This window comes from Lycorma delicatula, chromosome 6 (genome assembly GCF_047948215.1).
Source record: "Lycorma delicatula isolate Av1 chromosome 6, ASM4794821v1, whole genome shotgun sequence".
Taxonomy (NCBI): domain Eukaryota; kingdom Metazoa; phylum Arthropoda; class Insecta; order Hemiptera; family Fulgoridae; genus Lycorma; species Lycorma delicatula.
The window spans coordinates 114,267,354-114,286,641 of record NC_134460.1 but is presented as its reverse complement, the minus strand read 5'-3'; the positions used below and the strand labels follow the sequence as shown (position 1 = coordinate 114,286,641).

The window sequence follows — 19,288 nt, the reverse complement described above, 5'->3', positions numbered from 1 at the left end:
TTGTTCGTGACATGTGAGTGAGGTCGAGTCTTGTATAGACTCAGGCCGACCACACATGAGACGTGTGGTTAATTGAAACCCAACCACCAAAGAATACCGGTATTTCAAAACCGAATAAAAACCTTTATTACGATTCGAACCTGAGAACTCTCGACGACAAATTTTATCGCTAGACCATACCGGCAGGTTTTTTAATAAAAGTCACTAAAATAGCTTAATACAAACCAATGCAAACTCATTATCCGAATCTCTCAATACCCCAGATTTTAATAGCCGTTAGAATTTTGTTTACAACTTAAAAAAAGTTATGCAATTCATCGCTGGCGTTTTTAAATTTGATTATGTTACTTTAAATTAGTATATAAAAAGATATTTTATCAAAATATTTTGAAAACTAACGTACAGCAAGCAGTATTTATATGTATATATGCATATATAAAAAACCAATAAACTTGTAAATTCAATTTATTGGATTCCTTCTTGCTTATTCTAATGTTTTGTAACTAACTATTATCTATCATCAGAGAATCAAAATTAATTATAAAGTAGGCTACATATATAACTGAATGTTTATTTGAATTGAATGAAGAAAGAAACCCTGCTGTAGTATGAAACCGTACCTTTGCTTCTTCAACTGTTATTTAGAATACCAGATATTGATAATATCTTTAGTTAACACAAAAATAATTTCCTGATTAGTGAAAAATCTATTTATTTTCTCACTGTTTGTTAAGGGAAATTGAAATTTTCAGTTCTAATAATAAAAATTAAATCGATAAAATCAATTATTATTTATTATTCAGTATATAATAATATATTTTATTGAGATTTTAAAAGCATATACAAACACACACAATTAAATTATATAAATTACATCTATACAGCATAACTTAATTTTGCATATTTTTAAGTTCTATGGTGAAGTCTGTTTGTGTATCATATTTTTCTCTATAGATTAATTAAATTTTATCCTCAGGTAGTATAACAGTAATATTATAAAAAACTCTGAAATAAGGCATAAATTATTTTTGTATAGAAAGCTGTATTCAGAAAAACAAGAGATAAATATTTATTAATATTATATAATACATAAAAAGAAAATACTTTTATTATTATTTCCATTTATTGAAATGAGTTATTTAATTAAAATACCTCAACTATAGGTTTCATTGTTGGAGCAAAACAGTACAAAGCCTTTGAAACATGAAACAGTTCAATGTGTAAAGAAATGATTCTACACTACTCAATTTAAACGTAGTGTAATAATTAAAGTTCTAATTTATTACACATGACAACTGTAGCGCATATTAAATTCCCTTAAAGGATACATATTCCTTATTCAAAATTATTTAAAATGTAAATTTTCTCCATTTTACTTATTCATTATACGTTATCTGCGCTAAGATAGGAATCTTGTATTATATTAGTCTCCATTCTCTTTTATTATCAATTAAAATTACCAATTTGGGTTTAGAACACATTTTCGGATCCCTCTTCTTTACAACTTGTTAATTAATTTTGTTTATAATACAGACAATGTTCTAATCAATCCTACTCTTTTCATTCCTCTTGTACTTATTTTCCCAATTCTAATTTATCCCCATTATTTCTTCCTTTCTCTCTCTGCCTGTCAGTTTAATCTTCTCCAACATCTTCATGTCCATACTTCAAATGCTCTTTTCCACAATTTCCAGGTTTCAGTCCTTACATAAACGCACTCCAGACGTAAAATTTTAAAAATGCTTCCTCAAATTTAGTTCTTTTTCATTACTTAATCATTATTACTTTTTATTAATCATTCATTAGACAATAATTATAGAATTTCTATTTCGTTTTCACTTTAACATTGTTCATCATTACTGTACATTTTTACTTGTTCAATTCTTCTTTATTTTGTGTAGAGATTCTTTGACATATTGTTATTACATAGCAGCATAAGCTATAAATACAAACAATACACTGAAAAATATTTTCAACAGCAACGTAGAAGAAAAAGATATCATATACAACATAAATGGTAATATACAAAATAAAATGTAAATGCAGTGCAACATACATTAGACAAACGGGTAGAAAATTAAAATTAAGATATAAGAAAGACATGAGATCTTTCAAAAGTTAAAAAAAATATTCTAATTATGGGACGCATTTAATAAAAGAAGGACATACCCCAATAAAATAGAAGAATCAACGAAATTAATACACAAATGTGTTAAGAGAAGAAGAATGAAGATTATAGAAAATATAGAAATGTTTAAATTAAGAAGTAACAATAAAATGATATTAAATGAATAGATCAATAATCAACAGACTGCCATTTTCAAGAACCTCAATTTATTGAATGCAAAAAATAAATAAATAAAATTATAAGATAAGTATAACCAATAATAACGAATAAACAAGAAGAAAACCAGATAAGACATGACGTAAAATATAGGCAGGGGGGTTGTCTAAACCTTATATAAAGATCAAAAGAAATATAAAGTATCAGTACCATCAGTTTTGACAATGGAGTGGTTCCGAAACGCGTCAACAAGAAATAGAAGAATGTAGCTAAAAGAGGTAGCAGTACTAAACATAGAAACTATACTGATCTTAGCAGAAAAGATAATACTAACTATTATCTTTACAATTTTAACGAGGCTTAGGTTAATTCATGGAATAAGGATTAAATTTAAATGAATTACTGAGTTATATTGAGTTATTTCATATCGTTTCTTATGGTTGTATTTATGGTTGTAAGTAATTGAAGTAAAAAACAAACCAATTACTCCCACTGAGAGGTTGATTTTCACTGTACATCCAATCCGTTTCGAGTTTCCATGTTGGGAAAATCGGGCGGTAGGCGCGCTGAGGTACGGCGGGGAGGCTTGCTTCTGGCCTCCTTTCGCCGGTCACGTTGTTTCGAGCGATCTTTTCTGAGGATGGTGGTTCATGATGGGTAGAAAGTTGGGTGGAATGTTGTCGTCGGCAATGGAGTTCGCCCAGTTGGAAGCGCTGTGTCGCCGTCGCCGCATCGAGACCGTCTAGAGGATTGTTGTTTGCCGTTTGCGAGTGGGGAACGCTGGGCTGACACGTGGGGATGTCTGGTAACTCAAACAAGTGTGCCGGTTTGTTCTCGTTGCCAATTGGCGGTGCGCCGCATCCTTGTGGATTGTGTCTGTTGTGCGGCGTTGCGTCGAAGGTTTAATGCAATTGTATTATCTTATGTTTTGCGATTTCTTGGGGCCATCCGATCCGTTTATATAAAATAATTATTTGAATTTACTGCAGCGTGTTTCGGCTATTTATGCCGTTTACTGTATAACAGATGGGTAATTTTAATATTTTTATTGAAATTAATAATGGGATACATCTTTGTGTTTTTATTTCACTTTTAGCACACGTTATGAGTTTTTTATTTTAAGGTGTATTTCTATTTTCTGTATTTTAGTTTTTAAATTAATTTTTGTCATTTTTAACATTTATTTATTTACAACAAATATATATTGTTCGGGTGATGATAACGCGAAATCCTCTTTCGCCCAGAAAAAAAAAACAGTCCCTTCGTTAATTGAGTAAAGGAACTATACTATTAATGCTCAATATCTCTTAGCTTAGTTTTCAAAAGCCCTTCTAATTTATTTACTATTTTCGTGAAATATTTTCATTATTTTTTACAAATCTCAGTTCCATTCTCTTTCTAGTCTTCGTAAAGTTTAAAAATATATTGTCTATAATTATCGGACGTGAGTTTTTCTGTCTTCCTTATTTATTTAAAAAATTAAATTTTTTTTAGAAATTTGTAATTCACTTATAATATTTAGTCTAAATATGGGTAAACTAGACAGACTATAGATTCGTACTAGATTTGAGCATTGTAGAAAACTAATCTTTTAGAAAGAAATAAAATAAGATTAAAACAATACAATAAAAATGATTTCTTTATTTAAAATAATTTTAGTTACTATTTCATAGTATTTTGGGTTAATTTATCTAAAAACGTTTTCCAAATTAGGCTAATAAAATCTTACAGAATAATTTTTGTCTAAAATTCTTTGTAGAAGTTTTAACGTCTTTATAAACAGTTTATGAGATTTAAGTATTCTAATTAACATGCAACCATTTTATCTGCCTAAATTAAAACTTAACGTTTTTACTAACAATATAATTGAATTTGATTATTATGTTTCAGTATAATTATGTTATGAAAAAGTAACGTGTAACTTTGAACAGTTAGTACAAGCAACGGGTATTACAGCACGAGAAATAAAAGCAATTTTTTACATATTAAGTAAAATTTAATCGGGACTACAAGAGTCACTCATTAACTGAATCTAAGCGTTCATAATCCCTAAAATATATCATAACTAATGGAAAAATCGGTCGAGTACATATTTAATCAGAATTACTACGATTCTCCATTTAATTCTTTGGTTTTAAAAAGAAAAAAAATCATAAAAAATAAAATAAAAAGAAAATATCATTTGATGAATGTGCAAAAGTTTAAAACTGTCAAATTTTAAATTAACAATCAAGTTTTATTTTTATAAATTACATTTAATTTTAACCGAGTTCTGTATAATAATTATTTATTTGTAAATTTTATTTGTTAATTCAAAATATTACGTCTGTATATGTGTACACACTTATACGAATGTTATGTATACGTGAACGTAAATTGAAGTATACATAACAAAATATACACCGGACAAAGGAAATTACACGATAAAAGACAAAATAACAATAAAATAAATTCTAGAGTTAAAAAAAAAAAAAAAACAATTCAACCCGAGAATATTTACGAGTACATAAAAGAATTAAACTAGTTGTGAATATCACTCTAAATTGTAAATTTTTAATAAATTTTATATTTTAAAAGATTTTCGTTTGAAATTTGTAAACTTCTTTTCTATGTGATAATTGTTATTTAGTAAGTATCAATTAATACAAAAAAGTTTTATTTAACTCTTACGTTTAAATTTTTTTTTAAATTCTCGATTTCTAATGATTATAAAACATGTTTTATTCGGAATATTTGTCATTTATGTTATAAAAACAATTTTATGTAAATTATTTTACTCATTTTTCTTCCATCTGTATTATCGATGAAGATTTTCTTTCTTTTTTTATGAATAGTTTCAGGAAGCACCGTAAGGAATTGCTTCAGAGGATGAATGAGGATGATATGTATAAATGTAAATGTAATTTTGTAGTCTCAGGTCGACCGTCCCTGAGATGTGTGGAATATTTTCTTAGAGTTAAATAAGTGTACAATATGTAATTTTTTATTCTACCTTGTAGAATATAAAATTAGGGGAAAAACTGGTTTTTCATGCACGTTTTAATGATATTTCATCTTCTGTTAACGAGTATCCTAATTTATGGTTTTCTTTAAAAGTTTTCTTCCCTATATATTTCAGTGCGTTTTTTAGTTTCATCGCTCATCTGGTATCTTGAAGATCTTACTTTTCTTTTCCTCTTATTCATTGTTATGCAGTTCTCGCACAACACCAAACATCTGTATGCTGAACTTGCAGCATTTCGCAACAAAACCTTTGTTTTACTTCGCTGCACATTAACCCAATTTAATTGGGTTAAGTTTCTTATAAAACCTTTCCCTTCTATTAATTTTGTATGATTATAAATACGATACTCCGCCTTCTTTATCACATTGTTATATTATATTCTGATTTCTTTTGTTAATTTCCTTTTAACAGTTAAATTAATAACCGTGTTACGGATGAAGAATGTCTAGTGCATAGATTTCAATAACATTATATCATTTCAAAACAAATATTTTTATGCTGTTTTGATGACAAATCGAGTTTAAATTAAATTTCTCGGTAATAAGAAGTATTAGGTTAAATGAAAATCAATAATATTACATCCGAATAGGTAATATCTTTGTAAGGTAAATTATAACCGAAAATTAACGTTATCGATTGAACGGTTTACCAAAATTCAATTATAATCTATTCCAGTTTGTTTAACCGCCGGGACCACCGTTAGGTATTGCTTCAGAGGATGAGATTATAATTTTTGTAGCGTGTAAAAATGCCGTGCCTGACCGGGATTCGAACGCGGGACCTCCGGATGAAAGGCCGAGACACTATCACTCCCGCTAGGAGTCTTGTTAAATTTTTGAGTAAAAGGAATCTTTGTGTAGAAAATATTTAAAGTGGTCAACACAGAATGTGCAGTTCTCATTCTGGAGTAAAATAGCACTGTTTTTCTGAATGAATTGTGGGCGCAATTAATGCCCCCTGTAAAGGCAGAGTGTTTGTCCTTTCCGTAAGATTATTATCTTGAGCTGCGGTTCCTTTGTGAGTAAATCTCTTTATCCTGCAGCCTTTCTTCTCTGTTTTGGGTTCGGTAGATCTCTGACAGATCCGCAGTAGGTTCATACCATCTTTAATGTGAACCTGTAAAACTGAATTGTTTTTGGGTATGGTATAATGAGTTATGGTTTCTTTAAAATTTTATGGACTGTTTCAGAGAATTTTTTCTTTGATCGGTATATTTACAGTAACTCGAATTTAAAAAAACTGGACGTAGCACGGGCCTCGATATTCCAAAAGTATGGTGGCCCGGTAAAGTATTAGATCTACAATAAAGATTAAAATTGAAGTTACTAGGTGTTACATAGGTATATTCTTATGAATTCTTTTTTAATTAAGTTACTGTTCTGTACTTTGTGGAATGGAGGCATCAACACTGCCTGATAATTTTTTAATATCTAACAGGTATTTGAGATACAGGGAGTTTTAAAGTGCAATTGAACCGAACAATCAGCATTGTTGAAGTCTTAGGATCGATGTAATTTCCCAATGAATAAAAAAAAAAAGTTGAAAAATGTTAATTAATTTTCATAAAGCTTGAGTGTGCTTTCCATTTTCATTTTAAATTTTAGAAAAAAAGATTTTTTTTTGTTCCAGATATTTAAGGGGATCATCGCAGAATACGCGTTGACATACTGGTATAATTAGTTAAAAGGCATCATTTTTTGGTAAAGTGTAGGCAGAAGAATGTTGTTTTGTCAAAGAATTCGAGATATTGGTAAAGGAATACCTTAAACTACAATTAATCGCTTTGTCAATCGAAAATATTTAATAATGGGTTCTGAATTATAAGAAGGAATTTAATATTTCCGTTTTTCCTTATTAGCAGTAAGTTTGTTAGTTGGCTGTTATTAGATTAGTTAATTTATTTGACTATCTACTTAATTATCTTATATATAAAAAAGAAAAGGATTAAATTAAATATAAGTGAACTTAAATCAAGTAATAATCAACCAGAATAGATTTTTTGGTGGTACCCACCGGGTTCGTTTATTGATGAACGCGTCTTCCCAAATCAGTTGATTTGGAAGTCGAGAGTTCCAGCGTTGAAGTCCTAGTAAAGTCAGTTATTTTTACATGGATTTGAATACTAGATCGTGGACATCCGTGTTCTTTGGTGTTTGGGTTTCAATTAACCACACATCTAGGAGACTGTACAAGACTTACACTTCATCTGCACTCATACATAATCATCCTCTGAAGTATTATCAGAAAGGTAATTACCGGAGGCTAAACAGGAAAAAGAAAGGAAATATATTTTTATGGTAAAAAACTTTTAAGGTTCTTTTATAACCTATTTTTGTTATATATATATATATATATATTTTTTTTTTTTTTTTGTTTAAATATTATTTATATACATTGATTTTCAGTTTTTGTCAGGTTGGATTGTGCAAAGATTAAACGTTAAGCTTTTTTTGTGAAAGTTCGCTAGATCTATTTATACCTTAGTGTAGTTGATAACTAATTGATCCAGACTCGGTTAGACTCACGTTATAGAATAGCTTTAAATAAATCACCAAATCATTTACAGATAATCATAATTCTCACGTATTCATTGTTTTAGAATTTTTATTTTGAGAAAGTAGTTTATTATTTTAAAAAATATAAAAATCGCAAAAATTTGCAAATGAGCAAAAATTTAAGAAATTCCTGAAAATAGAAAGCGGAATTGAGTAAAGGAAAAAAAAAATATTGTGAAAAAGTTTCTTGAAATGGAAAAAATAACTTCATGATTTTAGTTTTGTTTAATTGAAGCTAAAAGTTTTCTCATAGGAAAGAGTAACAGAGAAATTCGATTATACTCAAAGTAGAAGTATACAGTTAAATTTTTAATTGAGCTTTGCATTTAATCAAAGATAAAAACTAAGGAATCTTCCAATTACGCAGCCTTCACTTCACTTCAGGAACAACTAAAATTATTTACTTTCCTAAATATTCCCGGAGAAAAGTTTTCTAACATATTAATCATTTATGCTAAGCTTACTTACTCTACTTCTTAACGGCAAATAAAATAATTATCTTATATTTTATTTTGTTTTTTTTTTTTAAGAAGACTTCCATTAAACAGCTCTTTAAATTATTCTTGTTCTTTATTTGCTGTTTATCTATTTAAAAACGTAATTTAAATGTAATATTATAAATCTGAAAATTATTTGTGATATTAATAACTATTCTAATTAACTAGTTATTTATTTGTGATAAAATAACTATTTTATGTAACTAAAATAAAAAATCGTGAAGATGTACATATGATAGTACTTGAAACACATTTCTTAGAATAGCATTAAAAAAATTATATTACATTTAAGTTTTTTTAACTGATTATAATAAACAGATTAACATATTATGAACAAGTCGCAAATGTTAATGAAGATTTTTTCTTCCAAAGAATGTTCCGGGTTATTTATTCGTTGCATAGACATCCACACTTAGATACAGAGAAAAAACATATATACTAAAGCACAACAGCTAATATTTTTTTGTAGATCATCTCATGAAAAAATAATCTTAACATAAGAAAACATTAAACTCAACCTGCAGATTTAACACAGAACATATAAAAACAAAAAAAATATTAGATCTTAATACAATTGATTATGAAATTTACAACAAAAATTTTAATTGACAGGCTTCTTATTCAAGAAGAATAAGAAGCGGCTATAAGAAGAAGAAGTCGATTTAATAACAACACCGAATAACAACATACATGTAGATTTTTATACAATCTGTAACAAAACGTAATAATATATTTTAAATTACTTTACGATGAGGTTGAATTTCGGGATTGTATTTTCCGATGGAACTTTTTCAAAACTTTGTTTTATTTTATAAAGGAAAACAAAAACTCATTGCAAATAGTGTTACTATTTTGTGATAAATTTCATTGATACCCTTATCAACTAAAATTTATTACAAATACCTAAATCTGTCAGTCTGTTGATAAGTATCAATTTATAAAATAATTGTTATTATTATTATTTGCAAAAACAGATTTTATTTTTTTAGTATTGCAGGCATCGTATTTCTTTAAAAATATACTATTATTGAGATAAAAAAACAACATATTAACATACAAGATATACACAAAAATAACGGAAAATTTTTTTTCTTAAAATCTGCATTAATTTTACATTTTGAAAATTTCATCCCCTTCAAAGAAATCTCCATAATATATTTGTCCAAACGTTTTCTCCATTGCTCAAAATCATTTTTGAACTCTTCACTTTATATGCCTTTCAAGGCATCGGCAGTTTTCTGTTTCACCTCTTCTACCTTGTCAAATTGCATTCTAGGAAATGCAATCAATGTCATCTTAGAAAATAGAAAGAAGTCGTAAGGAACGAGATCGGGCGAATATGAAGATGAGTCAAGGGGTTCATTCCATTTCTTGTTCAAAAATGTTTTACAGTAAGCGCGGTGCGGGTGGAGAAGTTATTTCGTTTGAAAAAACCTGTTAATCACCTGTTAGCCACAATTCCGGTTCTTTTCTATAAACACGCAATTTTTTTAAGAACTTACCGGTAAAATATTATAGTAAAAAACTTCCAGCCGATTTCGGTGGTAGTGTTTCGGCCTTTCATCTGGGGGATTCCGGGATCGAATCCCCCGGTCAGAGATGCATTTTTCATACTCTACAAAATTCCATTTCCACGTACAAGCTTCTCTGTAAGCTTCTGTGGTGGATCAGTTGATCAAACAAAAAAAATTGTTAGTTCATCGACAATTTTCGTTGTTGTCATCGCACATCTTTTGATATTTTTGTCGGTTATAACGTTTTTAGGATTTCCAGATCGCTGATCATGTTTAATCGATATTTTGCCTTAGTTTAATGCGTGAAAATCATTCATAAATACGTGTTCTTCTCATAGTAGATTATTTTTAGGCATTTTGAATCATTAGAATTGTTTCCGTTGCATTTTTTCCTAAAAGTAATAAAACTTGCCGGTTACGCGTTAGTCATGATTTTCAGCTATCACTTTTTTCCGAAATTGAAAATTAATTTGCGTTAAAAATTCATTGTTTTCATACTACCTTTCAGGACTGCGTCACCTTGTACATTGATTCGGAAGGGTTTCGCCCAGACTATTTCAGGGGCAGGAGCTACAACCTTATCCCCCACCACAAAAAATTCCCGTTATTTTTTAGCCATCTCGTGACTCATCGAGCACCTTATTAATTTATCAAAAAAAAAAAAAAATTGCAAATGAAGTGTATTATTATTATTTTTATTAATAATTTTTTTGATAAATTAAAAAGATTAATATATATATGATTAAACGAACTCTAAATTTACTTAAAAAAGATAATTTCGGATACAAACTAAGTTCTTTAAATCACTTTGTTTTACAACTTTTTTATCATATAATTTTAAAAAGAACTACTTTTGACTATTGATTGCCAACAAGTAATTAGTTGGTTTTAACACGCTTTTATCATGATAATAATACTTATTACTAAATATATTTTCTGCATTATCCTTTAGAGATTTCATGAGAATAAAATGAAATTGTTTATTTCAATGTAGGATATCCAGATCGCTGATCATGTTCAATCGACATTTCGCTTCGTTTAAAGCGTGAAAATCATTTATAAAGACGTGTTCTTCTCATCGTAGATTCATTCTTTTTAATTTTGGTAATTAAAACAAATAAATGAAATGAAATGAGACATTTCATTTGAAAATAAGGATTTTTTGTAAAATATTTTATTTGAAGCCGTACTTTCTTCTATTTACTTTATTAATTTTCTTTTAGAAGTAATTTTTATTCTATTATCTGAGATTTATATATTTTTTATTATTTGCTGTTACTCTATAGTATTAATAAATATGTGATAATTTTTTCAAATAACTTGAATTTAACAATCGTAACAAATACTTTTCCTGTGAAACAGAGGGTGTACATATTATTTTGTTGCATTATTTTAAAGATCGTTTCATCTGTTCCTTTTGATTAAATTTTCTGTATCTAAGTATGTATATATATATATATTTTTTGTTTACTTAGAAAATTAAAACAAGATATGTTTTTGTTAAAAAAAAAAAAAAAAAAATGGTAGGTTTGCCAACAAAAATATCATTAAAATCTCGTTAAACTTCCTTAACAGATTTGTCTCATATAGTCCCTATTGTTTTATATATATTACGTTATGAGGTAAAAATCTGACGATTTAACTGACTTACTCGGAACTTTACTCACTGGTTATGTCTTTCTCTGTGATTGAAAAATATTTTTTTTTCTCTACGATTAATATACCGCTCGCGGTTACAAAAATTTACTAGGTAATCTTTTTAAAATTAACGGAAATATATTTCGTACATCGTAACTTGACAACTTATAAATATGTTTAGGTCATACTATTTACTTAAAACAAAAATATTTAAAAAAAGATATAGATGTACTTATTAGATATAAAACAGAAATAAATTGTTTCATTCATAATTAAATCAAAATAATGTTACTGATTTTTAGAATTTCATTTATATAATTTATAATATATTTATACAATTTATATTTATTTTTACTTATATTTATACAATTTATATTTTATTTATACAATTTATTATTTTTTTTATAACTTTTCTACAGTTACCGTGGTGGAGTGACGATGGAAGAGGGAGTAGTGTTTCACTCACACACTAAGATTCTAAACATCTAGAATTTTATATGTATTAGTAGTATGTAGAATTCTCTCAGATGAGCCCTGATACCATGTTTAAAATGCAGACAGAAATGTATAAAAAATACAGAATTATAAATAAAGAAATAACAGATTATGGGAATAACTTATATACTGGGTGAACAATTGGAAAATTGCAATGGGTTTCCGTGACAGTTGAAAGTTTTGTAAAAATTAAGACAAATATTTTAAAAGACAAAGTATTTTTAAAGACAAACCAAGCCAAATTTATTAAATATCATATTTTAAAAATTAACGTAAAAACACTTTAAGTCACTGTTTTTGCAATCTTTATACTTCAGTTGTTCTCATCTTGGCGTTAGTTATGATACAATGCAGGGAGGTATGTATTTAGATTACAGTAAAAAAATCGCGTTGATTTAAAACCATCAGTTTATTTAATAAAAAAGTACCCGGTTCCTTCGGTCCGTTATATGTGAAAAAATTCGAGAACAAACGACTGGGCTGTAAATTCTCTTGTAAATCCGAGCGTGAAACAACGAACCAATGTTTCTTGTAGTACAGGCCGATAGCATATGTGTGTATATAAGAAGCCTGCATTTATGTATATATTTTTGATTCATGTTACTAACTCTGAAAAGTGATTTTACAAGTTTTTTTAAAACTTTAACTGCGTAAATGAGAAAGAGAACTTTTTAAAAAGTGATTTTTTATCTGATCTCTTACCTGTATAAACAGTATTGGAACAGCCAATAAAAATGACGCTATCCATATAGCTATGATAATTTTTCGAGCTTGCGAGATAGTGCATACATATTTCGCCCTCATAGGATGAACTATCGCATAGTATCTGTAAAACAACAAAATATTAAGTTCATTCTTTTATCAGTAATAATAAAATATAAAATTTATACTCTTAACACGCGCGCGCGCGCGCACACACACACACACACACATTTTACTTATTTAAGATTAGTTATAAAAAATTAAATAACAATCAACCTTACCATGTTTGAAAATTTTTTAAGATTGTCCCAATCTGTTGAAGGAGCTCATACGATTTATTCCATGAAAATTTTATTGATACAACAAATTAACTATTAACATTTCAAATGAGCGAAAAATATGCATTACAGTTTTTAAAACACTTTATGATGTGTGTTGGTTATAGTACACAGACGTTTTAAAGCAAATAACAAAACGCCTAGATCTAGTCGTTAAATTTAATCCCATCGGTTTCCTGGCTATTATTACTAAACTATCCGCTCAGGACTCTCTTCCGTATATCCAGGGCCCACAGGACCCTGGACGCGTTCGTATCCTCATATTTGTGAGATTATTACGTATTTTACAAAAATATTTTAAGAAAAGAAATAGTAATCTGCAGAGAATATTTTTTCTGAACATTTTGGTGTTTTTATAATTAAAATAAGCTTAAGGAATGAGTAGATATAGAATTTAATAGTTTTTAATAGATTTATAATGCTTAACGGTAGCCATATTGATAACAGGGGATTTGCTTGGAGTCGTTGCCTTCTTCTTTTAGTCTTGTGTGTGTTCGTGTGAGGTTGTATTCGTTGCCTATCCAGCTGCTTCAACTGGCACAGAACGGACCGGACCTCGTGATACGCCGGCGGATGCGCGCCAATGAATCTCTCCCTTTAAATAAAAAATCCTTTTCTTTTATTAATAAAAGTAAATAAATAAATTATAATAATAAGTAAATTAAAATACAAATATATATAAAAATACGCTTAGAAATGAAATAATCTATAAATTAATCGACAACGGTCTGCTTCTAGTGGGAGAAAGTTGCACTATCATTGGTCCGGTCTGCGCCAATAGCAGCTAAAATAAAATGCGAAAAATGCGAGCACATACAGCAAACAAAGAAACCCACACACCATCCTTTTTTTTATAGAGAGTGATTGTTTATTTATAATTTTACTGCCCATGCTGCCCTATGAACATTAGATATTACATAGTAGTACACACACACACTCATACACATACATACACACACACACACACACACACACACACACACACACACACACACACACACACACACACACATGTGTATGTATTTCAGGAAAGCTATTTCCTTTGATATCTATATATAGTAAGTAATGAATGTTTTATCTTTGACCTAATTAAATAAAACTGTACATGGTATCCTACAAGATACCATACAAATAACTTTGATTTTCTTCCATTATCTTCCCACTAGTTGTTATCAATGAATCAGTGATGACTTCCAGTTATTTTTCATTACTATACTTCTATAAATTGCAGGAAATTACAAATACGCATATTACAGAGAGAAAGACAAAATGTGATTTTATTATATTAAGAGAGTGACTTATATTTTATTATGCGAATACTGTCGTGATTCTACTTGTTCCCTTCACGAACCTGTTGATGCTTGACAACTGATTGTTTCTTTTTTCTTTTTTTTATTTATCCAGTCTTACAGTGATATCTTTGTAAGTTTCCAACTAAGATAACTCACGAAAAAATAGCTGTTTTCGTAGGTTCCAAAATGACGGTATTTTGCCAGTAAATAATTATGTCATCAAAAATATGGACAGGAAGGGGTTTTGAAGATTTCAGATAATTGAGAATTATAGCGCTGTAAAAGGTGAATGCCGAGTAACTTTCAGTTGCATTTGAATACTATTACAAGGTTCCAGACAAAGTCTGGACAAGATATTTATTTCTGTATTTGTGGTGTTTTGTAGTGTTCTCAGTTAAATTCTGTAAAAGTGAAATAGAAATTAACATTACATGTGTTGACAATAGTAATTCCCTGTAGGATATAAGTGCGAGTAAAGTGTTAGCCGTGTACACAGGGAATGATTGTCAAAATAATGAATATACGTTCGTTAAAAGAAAATTCAAAGCCGGTAGAGTAATGGATTTTCGGCGGGATCTGCCGTGAAAGATGCAATTGTTTTATATTTGCTGTTTCTGACCGAATTGCGGATTCGTTACTGCCAATAATAGTTAATTTCATCGCACCGGGCTGCTTAATTATTTCAGATCAGTGGCAGGCCTATAAAGGGATACAAAATTTGAACCGAAATTATATACACAACACTGTTAACCGTTCTCAAAGTTTTATTAATCCAATTAATAGAGCGCCCATACCTATAATCTTGAAAGGCTGTGAGTAATAGCAAAAAATAAGTTTCGTCGAAAAAATTACATTGTGAAAAATCGATTAGGTAGCTATTTCTCTAGCTCCGTAAAGTAGAAGTAGGGGGTCGGAATCCGTTCCAGTCCATTCTGAAAAACATTGCCCTCTTTTTGCGTGTACAATGTCACTAAAAAGTTTTTATAAGTACAGTAAATCTCATCTTCATACAGTAATACTTTTTTTTAAATATGTCACTTATAATGATATAAAAATAAAATATTATGTAATTAAAAAATGTTAAAATTTTTTAATAAATTCAGTTTATTATAATAACTATTTATTAATATTTATAAATGATTATTATTATTAAAAAATTATCAAAAAAATTCATCGATTAAAACTGGAGGGGAGGATAACGGAAGACTCTTTAGATATATTCTTATGTGTACATAAACTCAAAGGAAAAATATTAATTACAAGGGTAGTGTAAAACCATTCACCAGTTTTAAATAAACAGCTGTACCTATAGGTATAGCGTATTAATTTAAAGGTAGGCTATTTATTCAAAGGCACAATAACTTCACCGTAAACTTCAGTAAAACAAAAAAACTTTGCTTCGTCAGATTTTTATGTACTAATTATTTTTATTTTATTTCAGTTTCAAACGGAAATTTTTTTATGTGACGTAATCAATTGTATTTAATTTTTTTATTTTTCTTGAAATACAAATTAAAGTAATTTTATTAAGAACAGAATTAATAACACTTTGCATATAGAAAAGAGCAATATATATATAGTAGCTGAATTTAGAATAAAAATTCGCGATTCTTCAGTTCCTAATAAGTCGATAATATCGCGTTTGATTAATAAATTTCGTGAGACTGGGAGAGTACATGATCGGAAAAGCACAGGTCGACCACCACTGTTCTGATGCATGTAAAAGAACATTGGCTTACTCACCCAGAAAATCACTCATAAAGATATCTCAATAGTCTGGACTTTCACTATTTACAGTTTCAGGGCTATTAAAAATTACTATTGCATGCTTATCGCATTGGCGTTTTTCAAGAACTGAAAGAAGTACACCGAGCAAAACGTTTAAAGTATTGTCATCGATTTCGTTCTCCTGTTGATGACAACGATATTGAAATTATGGATCGTGTCTATTTCAGCGACGAGGCATTGTTTCACTTAGATGGCTACATTAACAGCCAAAACTGACGAATATAAAGCGCTGAAAATCCTCACGCGTTTCATGAACGACCATTACACGCACGTAAAATTGGTGTTACGATGGTGGTATGCGATCTCCCGGCGTAATTTTTTAACAAATCTGTAGATGGTATGGTTTATTGCAACTTAATCGAACAGTTTATTGCTGTGTTAGATTTACACGAACAAGAATATTGGTTCCAGCTGGATAACACAACGTGTCAAACTGCTGATGAAACGCTGGTTATGTTACGAGAAATATTTGGCCATCGTTTGATATCAAAAGTGTTATGGCCTCCAAGATCCCCTGATCTTATACCAACAGACATTTTCCTTTGGGGGTAATTAAACATTTTAGTTTTTAAAAGCAATCCTCATACATTAGAGGAATTGAAGGCTAACATTGAAAGTGAGATTTCAAACATAACTTAGCAAACATTATTAAAAGTGGCTGTAAATTTTATAAAACGTGTACGAACTTGCATTGAAATCACAGGAAATCATTTTGAACATCTGTTGTAAAGTTATTAAAGTTAATTTGAATACTATTATATTTTGTTAGCATTAATATTTTTGTAATAAGTTCCCGTCGTTAAACAAAGGGGTTGAGTTTTTTGAAATGCCCGTTAGTACGAATATTGATTAAACATATTTTATTCACAGTACACAAAATATTTTTCATTTAAAATTACATAAACATTTTTCTTAGTGACTGATGATGAATAAATTATGCAATGTTATTCACTATAAACATCATTGTTAAGCTGTTTTACATTGTTTTATTCATTAGTAATAATAATATTAAATATCACGAAATTTTATTAGAATTCTTTAACGACTATCGGGAGCATTTCCTAATTACGGTCATGAAACAAACGAATGGTAGCAATATTATTATTATTCAGCATTGTTCTTTTGTTTATATTTAGAGACTGGATTATATGCATTTGCATATTTGCATATAAGCCCATTCTCACCGGTTATTGCATGTTTTCCTTAAAATCTAGTGATAATGCATATTTTCGCCGTATTAACAATATTTTTCGGTAGGGTACCTGGTTAATAAATGAAATCTTACGTTGTAGCCGGCCAAACCTATTAGCCGCACGGTTCTTAGAGCGCTCTTAGCAGCTACGCGTCTATGGTTTTGGTAAGATAATGTTATGAGGCCAAATAAGACACACTCACGCTAGACAGAGACGGATGATACCGCTCTGCGTCACGCACGCCTACTGTAGGACTCCTCCCATTAGGCAATTAAATTACGCAAATTATTGTTAACGCCCTCATTGCATTAGTTTAGATTTTATTTATTTGAGCAAGGTTTAATGTGTACCATGCCTCCCGAAAAAAAGCGCCTCTTCGTAGATAGCTGACTATCCTGGAACACTTACATACGACGGAAATGTTTTATATTGTCGAGTTTTTACGAGAAAAATATTTTGTGCACAAAAAAGTTTCAAGTAGACTAGTATGTCAAGAAAAATCTTCATACCGCAAAATTGCAAAAGAAAGGCCCGCGAGAACAAATTATAAAAGCGGCAAGTGGCATTGATTTCACTTCCAAAGGTAAACAAAAAACTACTTAGCATGGATTTATGTGAAGCATTGCTTACAAGTAATATTACTTTTCCCAAATTTCAGATCCTACCTTCAAAGATTTTCTGCGAAAATATAGCTTGAATCAAAATATACTAGATGAATCAAGTATACGCAATGAATCATTGCGTAAAAATTACGTACCGATTTACCTACATGCTCTGGAAGAAACACGCAATGAACTCAAGGATAGCATTATTTGTATTTCAGCAGACGAAACTACTGACAGTTGTGATCGATACATTGTGAATTTAATAGTCGGTGCATTAAAACTAGAGCCTTCTTCCTATCTGGTGGCCTACAAAGACCTTGAAAAGACAAATCGTTCTACGATCGTCAGATTTGTGAATGAAGGTATTGAAAAATATTTCCTAAATCTTCTGCTCATGAAAGAGTGTTTATATTTCTTTCAGATGCTGATCCTTATAAGATCAAGGTAGCCAAAGCCCTCCAAGTATTTTATCCCAATTTGATTCATCTATCGTGCTTTGCTCACGGAGTACATCGATTCGCTAAAGAAGTACGATCCACGTTTGGGAATGAAAATAAAAAGATTTCATTAACAAAGAAAGTGTTTCTTAAGACACCTGCTCGCAATAAGCCTATTAAGAAAAACTGCCAAATGTGCCTGTACCTCCCGAACCATTTGTAACTCGATGGGAAACGTGGATTGATGCTGTACTGTTTTACAATGAATATTTCGAGGCCCATCAAAGTTGTAGTAAACGACTTTGATAGTGCAGAGGCTGTGGCAGTTTGTCAGTCCAAGGAAGTATTTAACGATTCTAGTACATAAAAAAAAACATTGCTGTGATTAGCACTCATTTTTCCCACATACATATACCTACCAGTATTAAAAAGCTTGAAACTCAAGGTTTTGGGTTGACTGAATCTATTCAGTTAATGAATAAAATCTGCCAAATGAACTCCGCATTGCCGTGTAATCTTAAAGAAAAATTTGAAAACATTTTGAATAATAACTCAGGCTTTGAACTTTTGTGTCAAATGGATGGATAGTTTATTAACGGGATGGGTGAACTTTTGCCGGAAACAATAAGTACTAACATAGCATCCAAATTCAAATACTGCCCAGTTACGTCAGTGGATGTAGACGATCCTTTTCCACTTATAAAAATATTTTGAGTGATCGAAGTCATAATCTTACTATTGAACATTTGGAAAAGTACCTGATTGTTTACGTTTACAAAAGTCACAAAATGTTAAACAATTGTTAATTATCGATCTGTTATTCAACTACTTAATAATAATATGCTGATTTTGAAATAAAAAAAACTAAAAAACACTTTTTTTATTTTTATTTATAGTTGCATATTTTGACACTTTTCATGCATATTTTAAGCATTCTTCATGCATA

At 29.7% G+C, this 19,288-nt stretch overlaps 1 protein-coding gene across 5 annotated transcripts in view; it reads right to left on the bottom strand.

Annotated features, from left to right (window-relative positions):
• The window catches only part of LOC142326132 (QRFP-like peptide receptor), an 807,760-nt gene that overhangs the window by 122,340 nt on the left and 666,132 nt on the right, over window positions 1-19,288 (bottom strand). For all 5 annotated transcript variants that reach the window (XM_075368335.1, XM_075368334.1, XM_075368332.1 and 2 more), the window contains exon 4: window positions 12,690-12,813. In XM_075368335.1, coding sequence (XP_075224450.1) covers window positions 12,690-12,813 — 124 coding nt within the window. The remainder of the gene's footprint in view (window positions 1-12,689; window positions 12,814-19,288) is intronic.